Genomic DNA, 15,557 nt, shown 5'->3' with positions numbered 1-15,557 from the left:
GAACAGATCAGAGTGGAGTCTGTGCACCTGCAGAGGCAGCTGCCGTAAGTCCACTCAGATTTTAGAGTGTGGACAGTATTTGTAAGATGTCCATCCTGAGGGACGGACAAGCAGTCGGAACTCCAAAGGCAGGCTAAAACTGCCACAAAGTCTCAACGAATGCCACTGATTATTTGAATACATTCCTGTTACATCAGGAAACTCTCAATGATACGGTGAGTTGCTGCATCAGCATGAGGAAGAAATGGTTGACTTCAACACCTGGAGAAAAGTGGTCAACCATCACATGTCACTAGCAGGGCTCGCTGACAGTAGAAAACATGGTTTGGATTGCTATGGTGGCTATAAATAAGGGACGGTCACACTCTTCATGGTGAGTCATTTTTAACTTCAAACAAGACTGAAGATGACTGGGGCACATGCAGTGAGTATGGACAAGTTTCATTATTAAACATTGGCTCATTATAGGTGGCGAATGAATAGATGGTCATTTGAGTTTCATTTCCAAATTCAATCAATATTTGAATAATCCCTTCTGGCCAGCTGAATGATTACAAGTTAGAAACATGAATAACACCTTGTATTATATAGAAAAACCACCAGAGCGTAGCTGTCAAATTTGAACTGCTTACATTCATAAAGCTATAATAGAACCTTACTTGTGTTTGTCTTAGGATCACAGGAAAATTCAGGTTGGAAAGGACCTCAAGAGGTCTCTTGTCCAACATCCTGCTCAAAGCAAGGTCAAGTATGAGGTCAGACCAGGTTACTCAAAGCTTGTAAAAACAAAGTCAAAAAAGCATCCTATAATACATGAGAAAAAGCATCCTATAACACATGAGACCAAAGTGGCAAAACATCCCTTCCATCTCAATTCCCCCAACCCCTACTGCTGAAAAGACTGTAGATATCTAACCTTAAATGTATACTGTAAAAATGTCAAAATACATTTATAACAGTCTTGTTCCTGTATTAGTGTATTTGCTTCAAATTAGATTAAATCCCTTGTAAGGGAAGCCAGTTGTATTAATAAGTTATGCTGTAGAATAGTGCTAATGTGGAGGAAACAGAAAGAAAGAAAAGAAAGAAAGATAGTATGCTATTACTTGTGACATTCATTAAAATAATCCAATGCTGAAAAGTTTGAAAAGTGATCTTTTGTCTCTCAGTGTTTTGATGACAGACAAAATACTGCTTTGTACTGCTTAGTCAATTTTTTAATTTACTAAATGCCTTAGAGAGTAGCATGAAAGCACAATAGAAAATTCAAGATTAATATTCATGACGACTGTCCCTTTAAAGCATCACCCTTTGGGGAAAGAATGTTAATCCTGCACTTTCAAACTGATGTGCTATGGTACTGCGTGTTTGGAAGCAACAAGCACGGTAAGAACCCATCTACTCAGGACCCGCTCCCTTTTGGACAAGCATGCCCAAGATTGCACTTTCAGGGCCTGAACGAGAGAGCCTGAAGCACACAAGTGATGTACTCCATTGCCTCCTTAGTAAATGTAAGCAGGGAGTTGCCCTTCTCATGTAAATCTGCCATGCAGCGTCGCTGTTCTGAGACATATAGTCACCGCTGAGGGTTTTTTTGTTCTGAATAAAACCTATTTGTAAAAGAGCACATATGGTTTCTGTGAGGCATAGTTCCCCATTGGTAAGGTTGTTCCTTTCTTGATGGAATGCTCTTGTAGCTTTCAGCTCTAGCAAACAGGAAATTATAGAAAGCTAACTAGACAAATAGTTTAACTTCCCATTCACAGGCTCTGGAATTATGTAGATCTTTGAGTTCATCACAAACTAGCCAAAACAAGTAAGTTTGGTGAGACAGCACATTGTGTCCAAACTGGAAATGAAGGACCCTCATCATTTAAAAAAGACCAAGCAGTCATATTGCATCTTTTCTGCAAGTTCTATTATTTCAGAGTCAGATGCAGGAGGATAATTTGTCAAGGCATATGGTAGAAAGGTTAGAGGCCTCCAACAATTAAGAAGTATGTGGGCAACCGTCTGAGGTTCGGCAGTTACATGGACAACCGCCAGGCAGTGGACAATGAACAGGAAGACGACCTCACGCATCTCATACTGGTCCAGGTGAATAAGGGAAAACACTAGACTGAATTCATCTCTGACATGGGCGGGCATACCTTCATAGAGATCAACGAAGCAACAAAGTAGTTGAGTCCTCTCTGTTGTGAACCAAATTCATTGTGCTTAACAACAGTCACTGTACTTATCTTCCATGAACCAGCCCAACCCTTCATTGCACCAATTCATACTTTTATCTTTCACAGTACCCTCTGGCAATGGACTACATATTATACTTCCATTTGTTTGTTTTAATCATCTACCTGATAATTTAGTTGGGAGTTTTTTTCCTGCATTTTGAGAAATACTCCCCACTAAACTTCTCTGTGTTCACTAAACTTAACAGTCCCTCTTACACCTCCAATAATCCCTGTCATCATCCTGTACAGCTTTCCTAGCTCTAGAGTATTATTTTTAAGATGGGCCACCCATTATTATTGCATACAGAGTTCAAGAGACAGACATAGCAGGTACTTTTACAGGGCCATAATCTTCGCAGTTTTTTTCTACATTCTTTTATAATATTGTCTAATCTGCTCATTGCCCTTTTGGACCATAGCTGAGCACTGAGCCAATGTTATCAGAGAGAATATAAGAGAAAGGGGAGAATGAGGTCAGAAGAGCGTGTAAATTGAGCTGAAAGAAATTCCACACGAGGGCTCTGGAAAGATGATCAGGTTTTCCCACAGTCCTCCACAAAACAAGTACTAAAATAGCTCATACTGATGAATTCTTGAAGAGGGCTGACATAAATTGTCCTGTATCGTTTTGGAAACCTGAGTCACCAACCCAAGTTAACGCAGCACCAGTGCTGATGTGTGCCTGCATCGAACTGGCATATGCAGATCTGCATGCAAACCTGAGCGGATGGGCTTTGCAAGCCAGATCACCACCCCCTTTCTACATTTTTTGGTGAGCCACCACTATGTTGCTCTAACACTAGATACTATTGTTGTCTTTATAAATATCCCAAACCTAAAGTTTAGAAAAGGACCAACAGTACTTTGTAGCTTGTCTCCCTTGGGATACATTGGCTTGAATGTTCTTGATCTAGCTAGGCTGCATCAAGAGCAAAAGCACAGCCATGTGTTTTTTTCATTCGATAGAAGTTATTTGTTTTCCATCTGCCTAGGTTGATCTGCCATTCTAGAATACAAAAATTACTCTATTGTGGAGTTTCAGAGGCATAGTTCCCTGCTGGAAATCAACTGATGACCCGAAGCAAAGACAAAAGGCAGCCTTGTAAAAAAGTCTCGAGAATACCACGTAACATCCTACTGCCCAAGGCACTCGCACACATTATAGCATCAATTTCAGTTAACTTCAAAGAGTGTAAAGGATATTTTTATCTTTACTTTGCTCTGTAGGAGCGAGTACCACTATGTATATTTAAATAATGGGTTTCCTTCAAAACGAAATTCCACATCCAGAAAGACAAATTAAAGTTATCTTACCAAGCATATGTACACACCTTTGCTTAAATGCTGCTTTGGCATATAGCTATAAGGCAAAGCTCATGTATGACCGGCACCAGTAAACTCTTTCATTGCTGGGGCACTTGCATCTTTCTCCAAGAGAGTGCTTCTGTGTGTTCTTCCCTCTCCTGAAAATAACACACACACACACACACACACACGGAACAGATAAGTTTACAGAGGAGGAAAAATATCTCATTGCTTTGTTTGCTTTCATTTGTGACAAATATACTCCCAAACACATGCAAATATAGTTTGCCTCAGTGAACTGCTGTCTATTATTGGTTATCACAGCAAATCCACTCAGAAGAGCAATGAAAGAAGCTTCATTGTTTCCATTCTCAGAAGTTTACTCTTTTATTTCAAAGATCCTTATGTATGGAACATTGTATTCAAAATGCTTTAGATAAAAGTGACCAACAGAGAAGGACTTTTTCCTCCTTCTCCTGAGCGTCATCCACAAAGACAATACAATAGCTTTCCTCTCTCATTGCTAACTTAGATGAGCATTTAGGAGATGTGTATCCAAAATGTTCCTGTATATGAAAACATGTTTGTCACTGAGATAACGAGATGTCATGTGTTAACCCTTTGCAACAGATCCTGAAAATGAACCTATTAATTAACTATTCCTGTTTGTTACACTGACCAACCACACAGTGTCCAGATTTCCATTTGCTGAAAACCTTGCACTGTGTTACACACAAATTAAAGTACTACTAAAGGTTGCAGGAGCAGAAGCTAACCTGTGTAATGATGCAATGATCACTGAGTCATGGTGCAAGAAACTTCTGGATTCTAATGCCCAATCTGTTCTTCCCTCTGGTTTCAATTTTTAAACTTGGTATGTTTATACAAACTATTAAAATCCTCTATCACCTTCTTGGTAATAACCGCATGAAATTTTTCTAGCCGTTGCACAAAAACATTAAAAAAAACCCCTAAGACAAAAAAAAATCTTGTCTCTTTCTGTAGATTATAACATATATACAAAACTGGCACTGATGAAAACCAGGACCAGAGCAACTCAACACATTTGGTGCATGACAGAGGATCCGATTTCTTTTTTATGAAGCACTGCAACTAAGGACCAATTCACATTAGTCCAGCGCATCAAAAATCTGGACACGCAGCCAAATCTCTGACATCATTATAGCACTCACAGCGTTAAGGCCTCCAAACACAGCTAAAAAGCAATTGCATTTTGTCACATGCTACCAAGAGTGTGCACTGATAAACTATCCAGCATCCTTTGGCAACTGCACCTGTAAAAAGTGTATTTATTCAGAATTTCTCATAAAGAGATGGTAACAAAGGACCAACATACTCCATCACTTGCAGAGCAAAGCTTGAGCACCCTAACAAAAAGCTGCTCTTTTTATTCCAAATTTCGTAGAAAGATAGTTGAAGATAAATCCTTAATTTACGCGTACCTGAGAATACAAAGATTAGCATGATGGTTAATCCCAAATTATTGATTAAAATTAACCAGGCTGGGAAGCTTTTCAGGAGTTCAGCCTGGCTGTGGTGGATCAGATCAGCACCAGAAAACAGTAAATACAAGGACAAACTACTCTTTCCATCAACTGATCTCAACACAGACTACCAATCTAGCAAGCGCTCAGCTTGTTAGAAATGTGTGCTTTTAACAAACAGCCACAAGCAGCCAGCCAACTCAGGTAAAATAGTATTTAAGAGTACAGTAAAAGGACTAGCTAGTCATCAAACACTAACTCATCCTAAATTGTAATGAACTTACATTCTGTTAACATGCAGAAACAAAACCGGATAACACACTGGCATTAGCAGAGTTTCTGGAAAAATTTGTCTCATATGTGCCCTGGTGACCTGCTTTTATAGAAAGCTAATTTTGGGGAAGTCATATCTAATCTATAGCCTGACAACAGTAAATCAAATCCTGTCTTAAAAGTATGGGTTTTGCTTATAGCATGCTTTCATGGAGCAAGAACACACAGAAGAGCTGCACAATTTATGAGAAATTTACAGACCAAGAGAAACAATCTGCCTCCTGACCACGGATCCATATCTAGCATATACATCTTGAATCCAGACAGATCTCATACATAGTTTAGATAATGCCTCTTTCATTAAATAGTCCTTACAGTAGAGCATAGTATCACAAAAGCTTGCTCTTGCCCTGCTTCTTACTGCCTATGCTTAGAGATAGTGCTCACTCCGAGTTTCTCCCAGGTCCAGAAGTCTCCCTAACACATCTTTCACCCATAATTCTGTGGAAACTGCCTCTTCTAATTACTACTGGAATTCTTATACTTGTCTGCTGCAATTTAACCTTCCAGACATACAGTCCAGCAGGAAGGCCTGCTGTCCAAGCAGCTAGAAACAAAGCTGGTTTCCTAGGCCAGAAACAGCAGAGCTCTGGGATAGCAGAAACACTGCTTTAAAAATGCACCGCAGTCAAGCACAAGTCAAGATTTCAGCTCGAGTTCTTCCTCTTCAGGGGAGCATGAGATCAATCAGCCACACCCCAGCATTCTGATAGTTGCTAAAATCTCTGATAGGCTAGAGAGATATTTTTCTTTACCCTCCCTTTCTAGCCTTCCCAATAGTTAAAAGAAATGCAGAAAGCCTTCTGCTTGTTTGGCAGCTAATAGAAAAATATTTCTGTTTGCACTTAGCAACACTCTGAATCAGATTCTTTAGTACAAAATGAGTTTACGGACGCTATCCTGGTACCCCAAGCTCTCTGCAACAGTTTTACTCCAGTTTCTTGCCTTTTACAAAACTTTAAGGATGACAAATTTTTCAGGAGACTCTACTTTGGGAAAGAAGATCTTCAGAGTCTCCCTTAATAATATTTCTCTTTTAGAGTATCTTGCTGTATATTTTAAACAATGCAGAAGAAATGCAGATAACAATAAAAAAACCTCAATAATTAACATGGGAAAATGGAAATACTGGGCTTATGTAAAATGACTATAGTGTGCTTTTTGTTGCTTTATGACAGGAAACAGGCCTGTACTATCTGCACACAAAAATGGTAAAATTATTATGTTAAGCAACAAGGAATTTTAAATCATTAGTTTAATTTGCCCACTCATTAAAAAGGATAAAGTAAATGATTAACACAGAAATGGGTTAAGTGTAAGGCTTGTACCTTCTCAGGAGCATGGCTGCCCTCTGAACTCCAGTCTGAATTCCCACATTCTCTTATCTAGTGTGATTTATAACTGAAGCGAGAAAGTTAAGATCTGATACTGTTTCAGTTCACTCAAAAGGCATTAGTTTTGGATGCTCAGAATATAACTATCTGAAAACTTATTAGAAAACAGAGGATGGTAAAAGGAAGTAGCTGGTGAAACCATTTCAAGGCAGCTGCCTAGAATTTTTCATGGCAATTAGCTCAGTTCATAGACTTCAAAAATATAAACAAGTCTCATTAAATACAGATGAATGACATTTTCTACATTCAGAAAACTATAGGTCAGCATTTGTAAGAGTTCATACAGGCATCTATCCCTCATCCTGATTAGCCATGGTACTTTAAAACCAAAAGGAGGGGGGGAAAAAAGAATCTATTGTTGATTTGTCAATCATGGCCTTTTCTATTAAACATAAAGCATATAGGCTTGAAATACATAATCCCAAAGCCTGTTTCTGCAGTTCAAAAAAAAGGCCTATGCTAACAACAAAATCAGTTTATGTTCTTGTATGCCGCTTGACTTTTTTCCTCCCCAGTTTAAGGGATGTGGCCTGAGGCCACAGTCACGATAGCGACCCATGCCCAACACTGACAACAAATCGAGCGTAGAATTCCAGTAGTAACTAACCAGAAAGAAAGAAAGAAAGAAAGAAAGAAAGAAAGAAAGAAAGAAAGAAAAAAGGCCTACATGCAATACATTGGAATAACAGCTCTACCTCATGAGTCTCTTGTTGTACTTTTTGTTAAGATCTTTTGCAGATAACTGAATCTTTAAGCAAAAGTTTACTTCAGGTTTTTCTGACCCACCCCTGCTTTATCAAAACACATGTAAAACAATTGTCTACTTACCTCTAAGAAATCTTTTTGACTGTCCTTCACTCAAGAGAATGGTTCTCTGGGGGCCACGTGACTCTCGGATTGAGTCTTCGCTGATTACAAAAGCCTGCACATGTGCACAATGAGACCTGCTGCTCAATGGCAGCTTCTCTGGGGAAAAGAGAGTGCTAAGAGTCATTTTGCACTTTGGCAAGCTCAGTCATCAGCGCAATGATGTTTAATTTTTGTATCTAGAATAGTATTTGGGTGAGCAGGGCTCAGACTGCAAGCTTCCTGTCTCCATAGGACAGAAAGGCTTTGCAACTGTCCTGAAAAGAAACTGGAGGTAACTTGGCATTGTACTGCAGCAGCAACACCTCAATGCTTTCGAGCTGCTGGACCAAATTCAGAGAGACAAACTGCTCTGCACAATGACTGGAAGACAGCACAATATTAGAAGATAATTACGCAGTGCTGATAATTTAAACAAAAATTGAACAAGTGCAATGAAAACACTGAGAGCTCCGACACTGTAAAAAGATTAAAAACTGAACTCCTGTTTTCAGAGTAAACTAGGTATGTCTTGAGTGTGATTGTGTCATGCAACAAACTAGTGCAGCAATCCCCAACACAGCACAAAATAGGCGTGAATCATATCAGTGTGGCACTGTGCATGAATTCATTACAGCTGAGCTGCTTTTAAAATGTGTTCTGATGGAGATCCTGTGGGCACAAGGTGTTACAGGTGTGGTTATAGCTCAGGCCTCTCTAATGCAAGGCTGCACTTAAACTGACAATTCTTGTAGTTTGGCTAAACGATGGCAAAAAGAATGAAAAGGCATAAGAATTGTTTAGAAAGAAATTTTATAAAAGGAGGAACTGGGAACAACTAAACAAATTAAGAAGTATTGAAGAAAAGGAAAATAAATGAGACCTAACTGAGTGTTCACCAGCTTTTAAAGGAAATTATGGAAACATGTGCTTGACAAAACCCTCAAATATTACATGGAGAATATTTAATTTGAAAGGATGACCAGGCAGGGCTGCATGATTTCCAGAAGCAATTTGTGCCAATAGAAAGGGACACATACGGCACATGAATGAATACAAGGGAGCTTGATCAGAATTTCAGGCTCACATTTCTTGTGAATACTTGCTGTTCTCCATTCAGATCTGGAAAGTTACAGCATGACATATCTCTGGATGGCTTTTTTTTTTGTTGCATTTCTTTCATCCTAGGATCTATGCCCTACTGGTTCTGGGAAACTTGTGACCTCTGCATTTTTAATTAGAGCTTGTATTTTTTCCATGGCAACCTATTTTGATGTCGCAAATACGAAATCTGTCAAATTAAACAACTTACAAGTGCAAAGCTGAGGACTTCTGTTCGGATGAAGTCCAAATAGATAGAAACATGAAGGAGCAACAACATATTTAAGAAAAATAAAAAACAGATAACAAATGAAGGATGGAAATGTTGGCTTCATTTAATTCATAAGTTTGATTTTATGTAATTAATACATCAATACGAAAAGAACTGCATTGCATGATGACATGGTTTAGAGGAAGAATTCTTAAAACTAACTTCCTTTCAGCTGAAAAACAGATAAACTCTTGCCATCTGATTGATGTGCTAGTACTCATATGGTACAAAAGAATGGGACTATTTCCAGGAAATATTCTAGATGGGAAAAAAAACTTTACACACATGATTAACTGTATAAGTAGTCAGTGAATGAAAGAAATCTGTTGCAGGCAGTGAATGAGAAAGAAATCTATTGCAACAAAACACGAGCCCAGATTTTAACAGATCCTCAGCTTTAGGAGGAATAGTGCAAGATAGTATGACAGGTTAAGAAAAATAATTTAGTACAATGACACTTAAAAACATATTTTTCAAAAACATTTAGGGTACATACATTGCACTTGCCAAATAAAAAAATATTTCTTCCTCTTAAATGTCAAGAAGAAAAACTAGGAATCTTTGTCACTCAGATACACTATGTGTTACCATAATTCATTCACTGAATCTTGATTATAGTCTCTTTAGGGTATTATTGTTCCTGACATCAGTGTGAGCTTTTTTAATACATTACAGTGTCAGTATAGACTTCCCCAGAACACTTCTGCCTGTCTCCTTTCCTCTTCTTTGTAATTACCAAGAAAGGGACTACCAACTTTCCCGCTATTGTATGAAGAAGTCTTGACAAAAAAGAATATTATTTTCTAATGAATGAGACCTGTGCTCACTCTTACCATAGTCACTTATGTTTCCTTTTCCTGCTGTAAGCTAAGACTAAGTAGGGACTAGGAAAGCATCTTTCACTGCCATTACTGATATCATGCAAGATAATCACCCTTTTACAAGGACACCCATATGTAATGGTCTGTCAGGCCAACAGCCTACAGATATGAATGTGCCCACTAAGTTTTTTAAAACAAATGGTGAATGACGTGAACATCTTCAGGAAGAAAAGGCAAATACCAATTTGGGAGTAAAAGGCTAAACTTGGTGTGCTTGAACATTGCATTGCAAATAAAGTCTTCCTGGGGTTCCTGGATCTTTCATCATTGCAGTCACCCTGCAAGGAGTGAGGGAGTAAGCAGATTTTTCTACTTTCTAGCAAATACCTGTTATATCCCTTATTCTGTCTCTGCCGTAAAAGAAAACTGAGCAACTTCAATATTCCAGAAAACGCATTTTAGTAGCCTGAAGGATTGTCTAAACAGAGTGTAAAAACAGATGACAATACTAACATGATTTACATTTTTCCACTTTAAAATGATCTATTTACATAAACTCTCCTAAAACTGCCAAAAGAGGTCATTTTCAAATTAAACGCTTATTTTCCCAATTAAAAAAAAAATATATTGCTGTGAAAGCTTCGATTTCTAGGAGAAACGTCTTTTAATTTATTTACAAAACCAGATGGAATAATGTAATAAATCTACTGCTACGTATAACATTCACTGAAGTAATCTGACACCTAGTTTGCTGGTATTACGAAAGAGATACGGAGAGAACAGCACCATACTTACGCATGCCTCACAAAGGGCTATACTATTTTAAAGACAAATAGTGAAAACTGAATGTTTTAAAAGTTAGGAAACCAGAATTGCCAGGATTTCAGCTTCCAAGTACAGACAAGTGTATGGACTAATACAGAGCTCAGCAAACAGGCATGTCTGCATCTAAGAAGCTTGCTGAGAGAAGTTGGAACTGGCATTGCTTTTATGAAAAATGCAGCATCTATTTACTTCCCATGTTTGCAACTTTCCCAGCTACTTGCTTAGACCTTGGCTGCCTCATGGGCCCTAAAGATGCCATAACCTTAAACAGTCTTATAAATCCGGAGGGGGAAATGATCTGTCTCTCGTCTTCAGCGGAGAGCCTTGGAGAATGTCTATGGGGCTTTACCAGCGGAGTCACTGAAAAAAGAGCCAAGACTCAGGGGCCCCTGACCTTTCCCAGCCCTCCTCCACCAGGATCAGCCTGCAGCCTGCTCTTTAGAAGTTTCTGCTCACCCAAGGAGCAAAATTAGAAATCTTCTCCAGGGACAATCTTTCTTCCACCAGGCCATTCAACAGTCCATTGAGGGATGGAAACCATAAAGGAAAAAGTGAGTTAAAAAAAAAAAATGTATGTCACTCGGTGAGGGTTTCCCACAGCAGAGCATAAATGCCTAGACATGCACACAGAGACTAATGTTGCCTTGTCAGCAGAGCCCCAGCCTCTAGGTTTAGGCCTCCAATGTTCAGTACGAGCCATAACGGTGCAGGACTAGTGCCCAGCATTTTGCTGGTGATCCATGCATCTATGAAGCATTTAAGCATAAACATGCTTAAACTGCATATAACACTAGCAGTTACAAGTGTTGAGACCCTCTGATCCCAATGACAAGTAAAAGCATCCATGGAAATGTGCCTAGCATTTAATTAATGAAATATCTTCTTCAAAGACTTTGGACATATAAGACTGTTATTTAAGGCTTTCTGAAGGATAACCATAGTTAAAGTCTATTGGAAAAAATGCCTTGTTAGCATAGTCTAATTTTTATCATAAGTCACCACAGATCAAAGTAAAATTGATACATGTGGAGAAATTTCAAATATACTGAAAATCTGGTATTGAAAATAAACAACCACATTGCACTAATTTTATGAGTTCCATTCACTAATTGTCAGGTTTTGATTAGCCTTTCTGAGGTGAAATCTATGAAGCAGTTTGCCCATCCAGTTTTGATGACCCCCTCGTAACTTCTCTCACATGTTTTGCACAGGGACGATCTGAGGTTTAGAAAGATTGTGCAGCACCTAGTGAGCCACTGATGCCCGCCTCAGCAAGAGGGGAAGCAGCTGCTAGTGCTGAGATCCGGAACCTGTCAAACACCCATTCAAGCGAGGGATTCCTGAAAGATTCGGGAACTGCTGTCTCAGGAACACAGGTGTGCTAATGTTCTCCCAGCAGCACAGCTCCAGCCTCTGTACCATGAGCAGCTCCTTGGCTTGCTTTAACGCTACTGCCTGCTGGTGCTGCTACACCCTCATGGGGCTTGTACTGGAAGAGGCCCTAACAAGCCACTATCCCACTCACTCCCTGGGGGCAGCTACCTATGTGTGTGGTGGTCTGAAATTAGGACAGACTTTACTGTGTGAATGTGTAAAGGCACATGAGGAAAGCCCCAGCCTGCCCGCTCCACTCAGGGGGCCCTCACCCGAGGAGGGAAAGGCCTGGTCCCAGAATGTCCTAGGAGACAACACAACCTGTAGCACAACTCCACCCTGGGCAGGGACTGCATATACATCATGATATTTTGACTTAAATAATCACCAGAAAGATAACAGGATGTAAAATCTACTCTCACACTCTTAAAAGACCTTGTACTACAGTAAGTACCCACTATTTTTCTATAGCCGTTTACTTTTCTGTACTTGTTTTTTGTCCTTATACCGAAGGCTGTAGTTATCTGAAGCAGCCGACTGCTCTCTGTTCACAACTTTAAGTGCTGGTGCACTGTTTGTCCAGAAATGAATGCATAAAAACCATGTGTAAATAAGTAACACAAAAGCTGGGTTTCCCTTCTCCACTCTACTCGCCCATACATGGAGGGAAGGGCAAAAAAACTTGAACGGAAAGAAAACGTCCACTTTCAAATGTCTTGCTCAACGTAAAAGCTGTAAAATTTGTTACTGGACTTCCTTTGCAACAATTTCCATTTTCATTGCGGCAGGTAAATGTGGTAAGTATTTAACTTCCCTCCCAAACAAAGTGCCTTAGCATAAGCAGTGAGTCAGACCAAACATTGGTAAGCTAAGTATTTTGCTTCCTACAAAAAATGACTAAAGGATAACTAGGGAAGTATATAAGTTTAGGACATACATGTATTAAATGGCTCCAGAATATTCTCTCGTCCTCCAGAAATTTGCATTCTAGGGATTTCTTAAAGCAGTAGGCATAGCATTGATCCTCCACAGACTTCCTTTCCAGGAATGTGTTCATTCTCCCTTGAACCCATACGAACTTCCTCTGTTCACAGCATTCAGAAGCGAGGAGTTCACAGCTGAGCTGCCTATAACAGGAAGAGCAGTCTGTTCTTTGCTCTGAGTGGCTTTTTTTGCCCCCCCAAACTTCTCATGCTGTAGAAGGCACACAATCATCACCTTTGCAATGTCTCAGATGATGTAATAGGTGTCTATCATCTCTCTCCCTTTTTCCCATTATTTTATGCATTTAATTTCCACACTAGAGCATATGATTTTATTAAGTTGCTTCCATATGTTAAATGATTGCATATGCTTGATGCTCCTCACCGTTCTTCAAACATTTTCCAGTTCTGCTACCTCATCCTGGGATGAGAACTGCATATGGATGCACCAGGAATTTTTACAGTGACATAACAAATTATTCTTTATTCTTAATAGTCAACTTGCTTTTTTAATTTTTCCTTTTTTTTTCTTTTTTACCATTACTGAGATTTTTTTTAAAAAAGAATCCAAAATTGTCTATGGTAACTATTATGTGCAATTTTCCTGAATTTTAATAGTCAGCTCAGAGCCCATTATTGTATATGTAAAATCAGTATTTTATAATTTTTTTTTAATCCTGGTGCACCACTTCACATTACATACATTGAACTTTATCTCTCATTTCATTTATTTTCACTCAGACACATAATGCAACAAAGTCCTCCTATAATTCTTCAGGGAGACTAAAGACAAGCACCTACCAGGAAGACTCAGTCTCCTTGCCATTCTCCTATTCCAGATCACTTATGAAAGCTAATAAGTATGGGCTCAAGGACTGACCCCTGCAGGACTTTATCCTGAAAATTGACTGTTTCATCATGTCCTGATGCCTACCTTCTAAACAAGTAATTTTAACGTATAAGAACCTCTAGTCTTATATACTGTGACAGCCTAGTTCTTTCAGTACTGAAATGTAGTTTCTGAAATATTTAATTACAATTTTGATGTTACCTTGGACTAGAAAAACTTATGTTTTCATTCGGTTTCATTTAAGTGCATTTGCCATTACCAGGCTTTAGCATAAACAGGATTTTGCACATCAGCTGTTCAGCAGTAACTATACGACTTTTAGTCAAGACAAACAACACAACAAGATGGCTTATTCCCTGCACTATGGCTCTGTCTACTGTGATCCCATAATTCAAGCCTGCAGAAGAGAACTAGGGAGTGTTTACTCCCCAAAACTTGTTGTAATTATAAATTTATATAATTACAGGACTTACATAGTTAAATGCTTTAGCACAAGAGACATCTACTACTGTAGATATAATTTATCTAGCAACATTAAATATTTATAGCTGTACAGTTACTACTCATCTGTCACCAAAATAAGCTCAATTCATGGAGAATTCACACTAAGGACAACCAAAAGGCTAGACAAAAAGTTATAATAAGGCACGGGCACATCTGAAATCCTACAGCTCACTGGGATTCTGCTCAGGTCTGTAAAGAGCCAATGTAGGACTCCCAACCTGGGAACACTAGATAGCAGGCAATCACAACTTCATTTTCAAAGCTCTCTATAGCCCCAGTTCTTTGGAAATATGGTAGAGAATGCAACTGCTTGCCCAACAGCACACCGCATTCATTCCTAATGCTACCCCAGTTGCACCTATCCAGGAAGCAGGTGGCACAAGTTGAATTTCTTTTGTCTGTAAAGGCACAATAACCTGCATCTCGCATCTTCTGGGGAAGTGCTCTAACTGCCAGCCTCTTACAAGTGCACACTACTCCAGAGCAAAGCAAAGACCACCCCGTGGTTCAGAAGGGCCTCTGACCTGTGGGCCAGCGTTAACCATATTCTGAGAGCATTTGCTGGACTGAGTCCCCTGAGGAGGAGACTGACACATTTCTAGAACCTGACTGATAAGATTTACCTACAGAGAAGCTCAGGGAAGGGCAGTAGCAACCACTTCGTTTCAGAGCCTAATGGCTGTATTTACGAAACAGCTAAGCTCTTCCAAGACTGATGCATCCTTAGAGACTTAGTTGACTGTATAACAAAAGAATAAGATGGCAGCTGACGACAGTGCAGTAACCGTGCAGAGGTTTTTCCATATCCATATTTTAAAATTAGGTGTTTAAATTTTGACCTCCAATTTTTCTGAACTTTGAATCTGGCACTCTATATATCATCTTCTGAAGATTAAATACCAGATATAAATGTCACCTGTCATCTGGGCTGGAAGGGAAGTAGTATTTTTGGCAACATTAAATCCTCATAGAACTTCTTCAGCTCCAAGATTCCTTAGTACTTATTTTGTAGTTATGTGTCCATGTTCTCTGGCAGTCTTTGTCTAGGAACTTTCTGCCATGATTTTGTTTGGTATTTGAAGTGAAATTCAGTCTCTTTTTTGTGTGATTCAGTCATGTCCCCATCCGTCTGACTGAAGTTTGGGTTTCTTTCCCTTTGTTTGGAGAATTTATTATCTGACATTAATCCCCTGAGCCTATAGATTAACCATCCT

The 15,557-nt window shown here is 39.2% G+C and overlaps 1 protein-coding gene across 23 annotated transcripts in view; it reads right to left on the bottom strand.

Annotated features, from left to right (window-relative positions):
- Positions 1-15,557, bottom strand: part of LOC135323771 (uncharacterized) — a 148,686-nt gene that overhangs the window by 16,947 nt on the left and 116,182 nt on the right. For 17 of the 23 annotated variants that reach the window (XR_010385300.1, XR_010385307.1, XR_010385302.1 and 14 more), the window contains 2 exons: positions 7,597-7,734; positions 3,563-3,694 (listed from right to left, as the gene is read on the bottom strand). The exons of 1 other annotated variant lie outside the window; for it this stretch is intronic. Coding sequence is in view for 1 of the 22 variants with exons in the window: in XM_064498316.1 (XP_064354386.1) it covers positions 3,606-3,694; positions 7,597-7,729 (222 nt within the window). In the remaining 21 variants the exon portion in view is untranslated. Of the gene's footprint in view, positions 1-3,562; positions 3,695-6,702; positions 6,725-7,596; positions 7,735-15,557 lie in introns of those variants that run through there. 5 more of the 23 variants (XR_010385305.1, XR_010385306.1, XR_010385304.1 and 2 more) reach the window with 3 other exon arrangements.

This window comes from Dromaius novaehollandiae, chromosome 27 (assembly GCF_036370855.1).
Source record: "Dromaius novaehollandiae isolate bDroNov1 chromosome 27, bDroNov1.hap1, whole genome shotgun sequence".
NCBI lineage: Eukaryota > Metazoa > Chordata > Aves > Casuariiformes > Dromaiidae > Dromaius > Dromaius novaehollandiae.
This window is presented reverse-complemented; position numbering and strand designations above follow the sequence as displayed.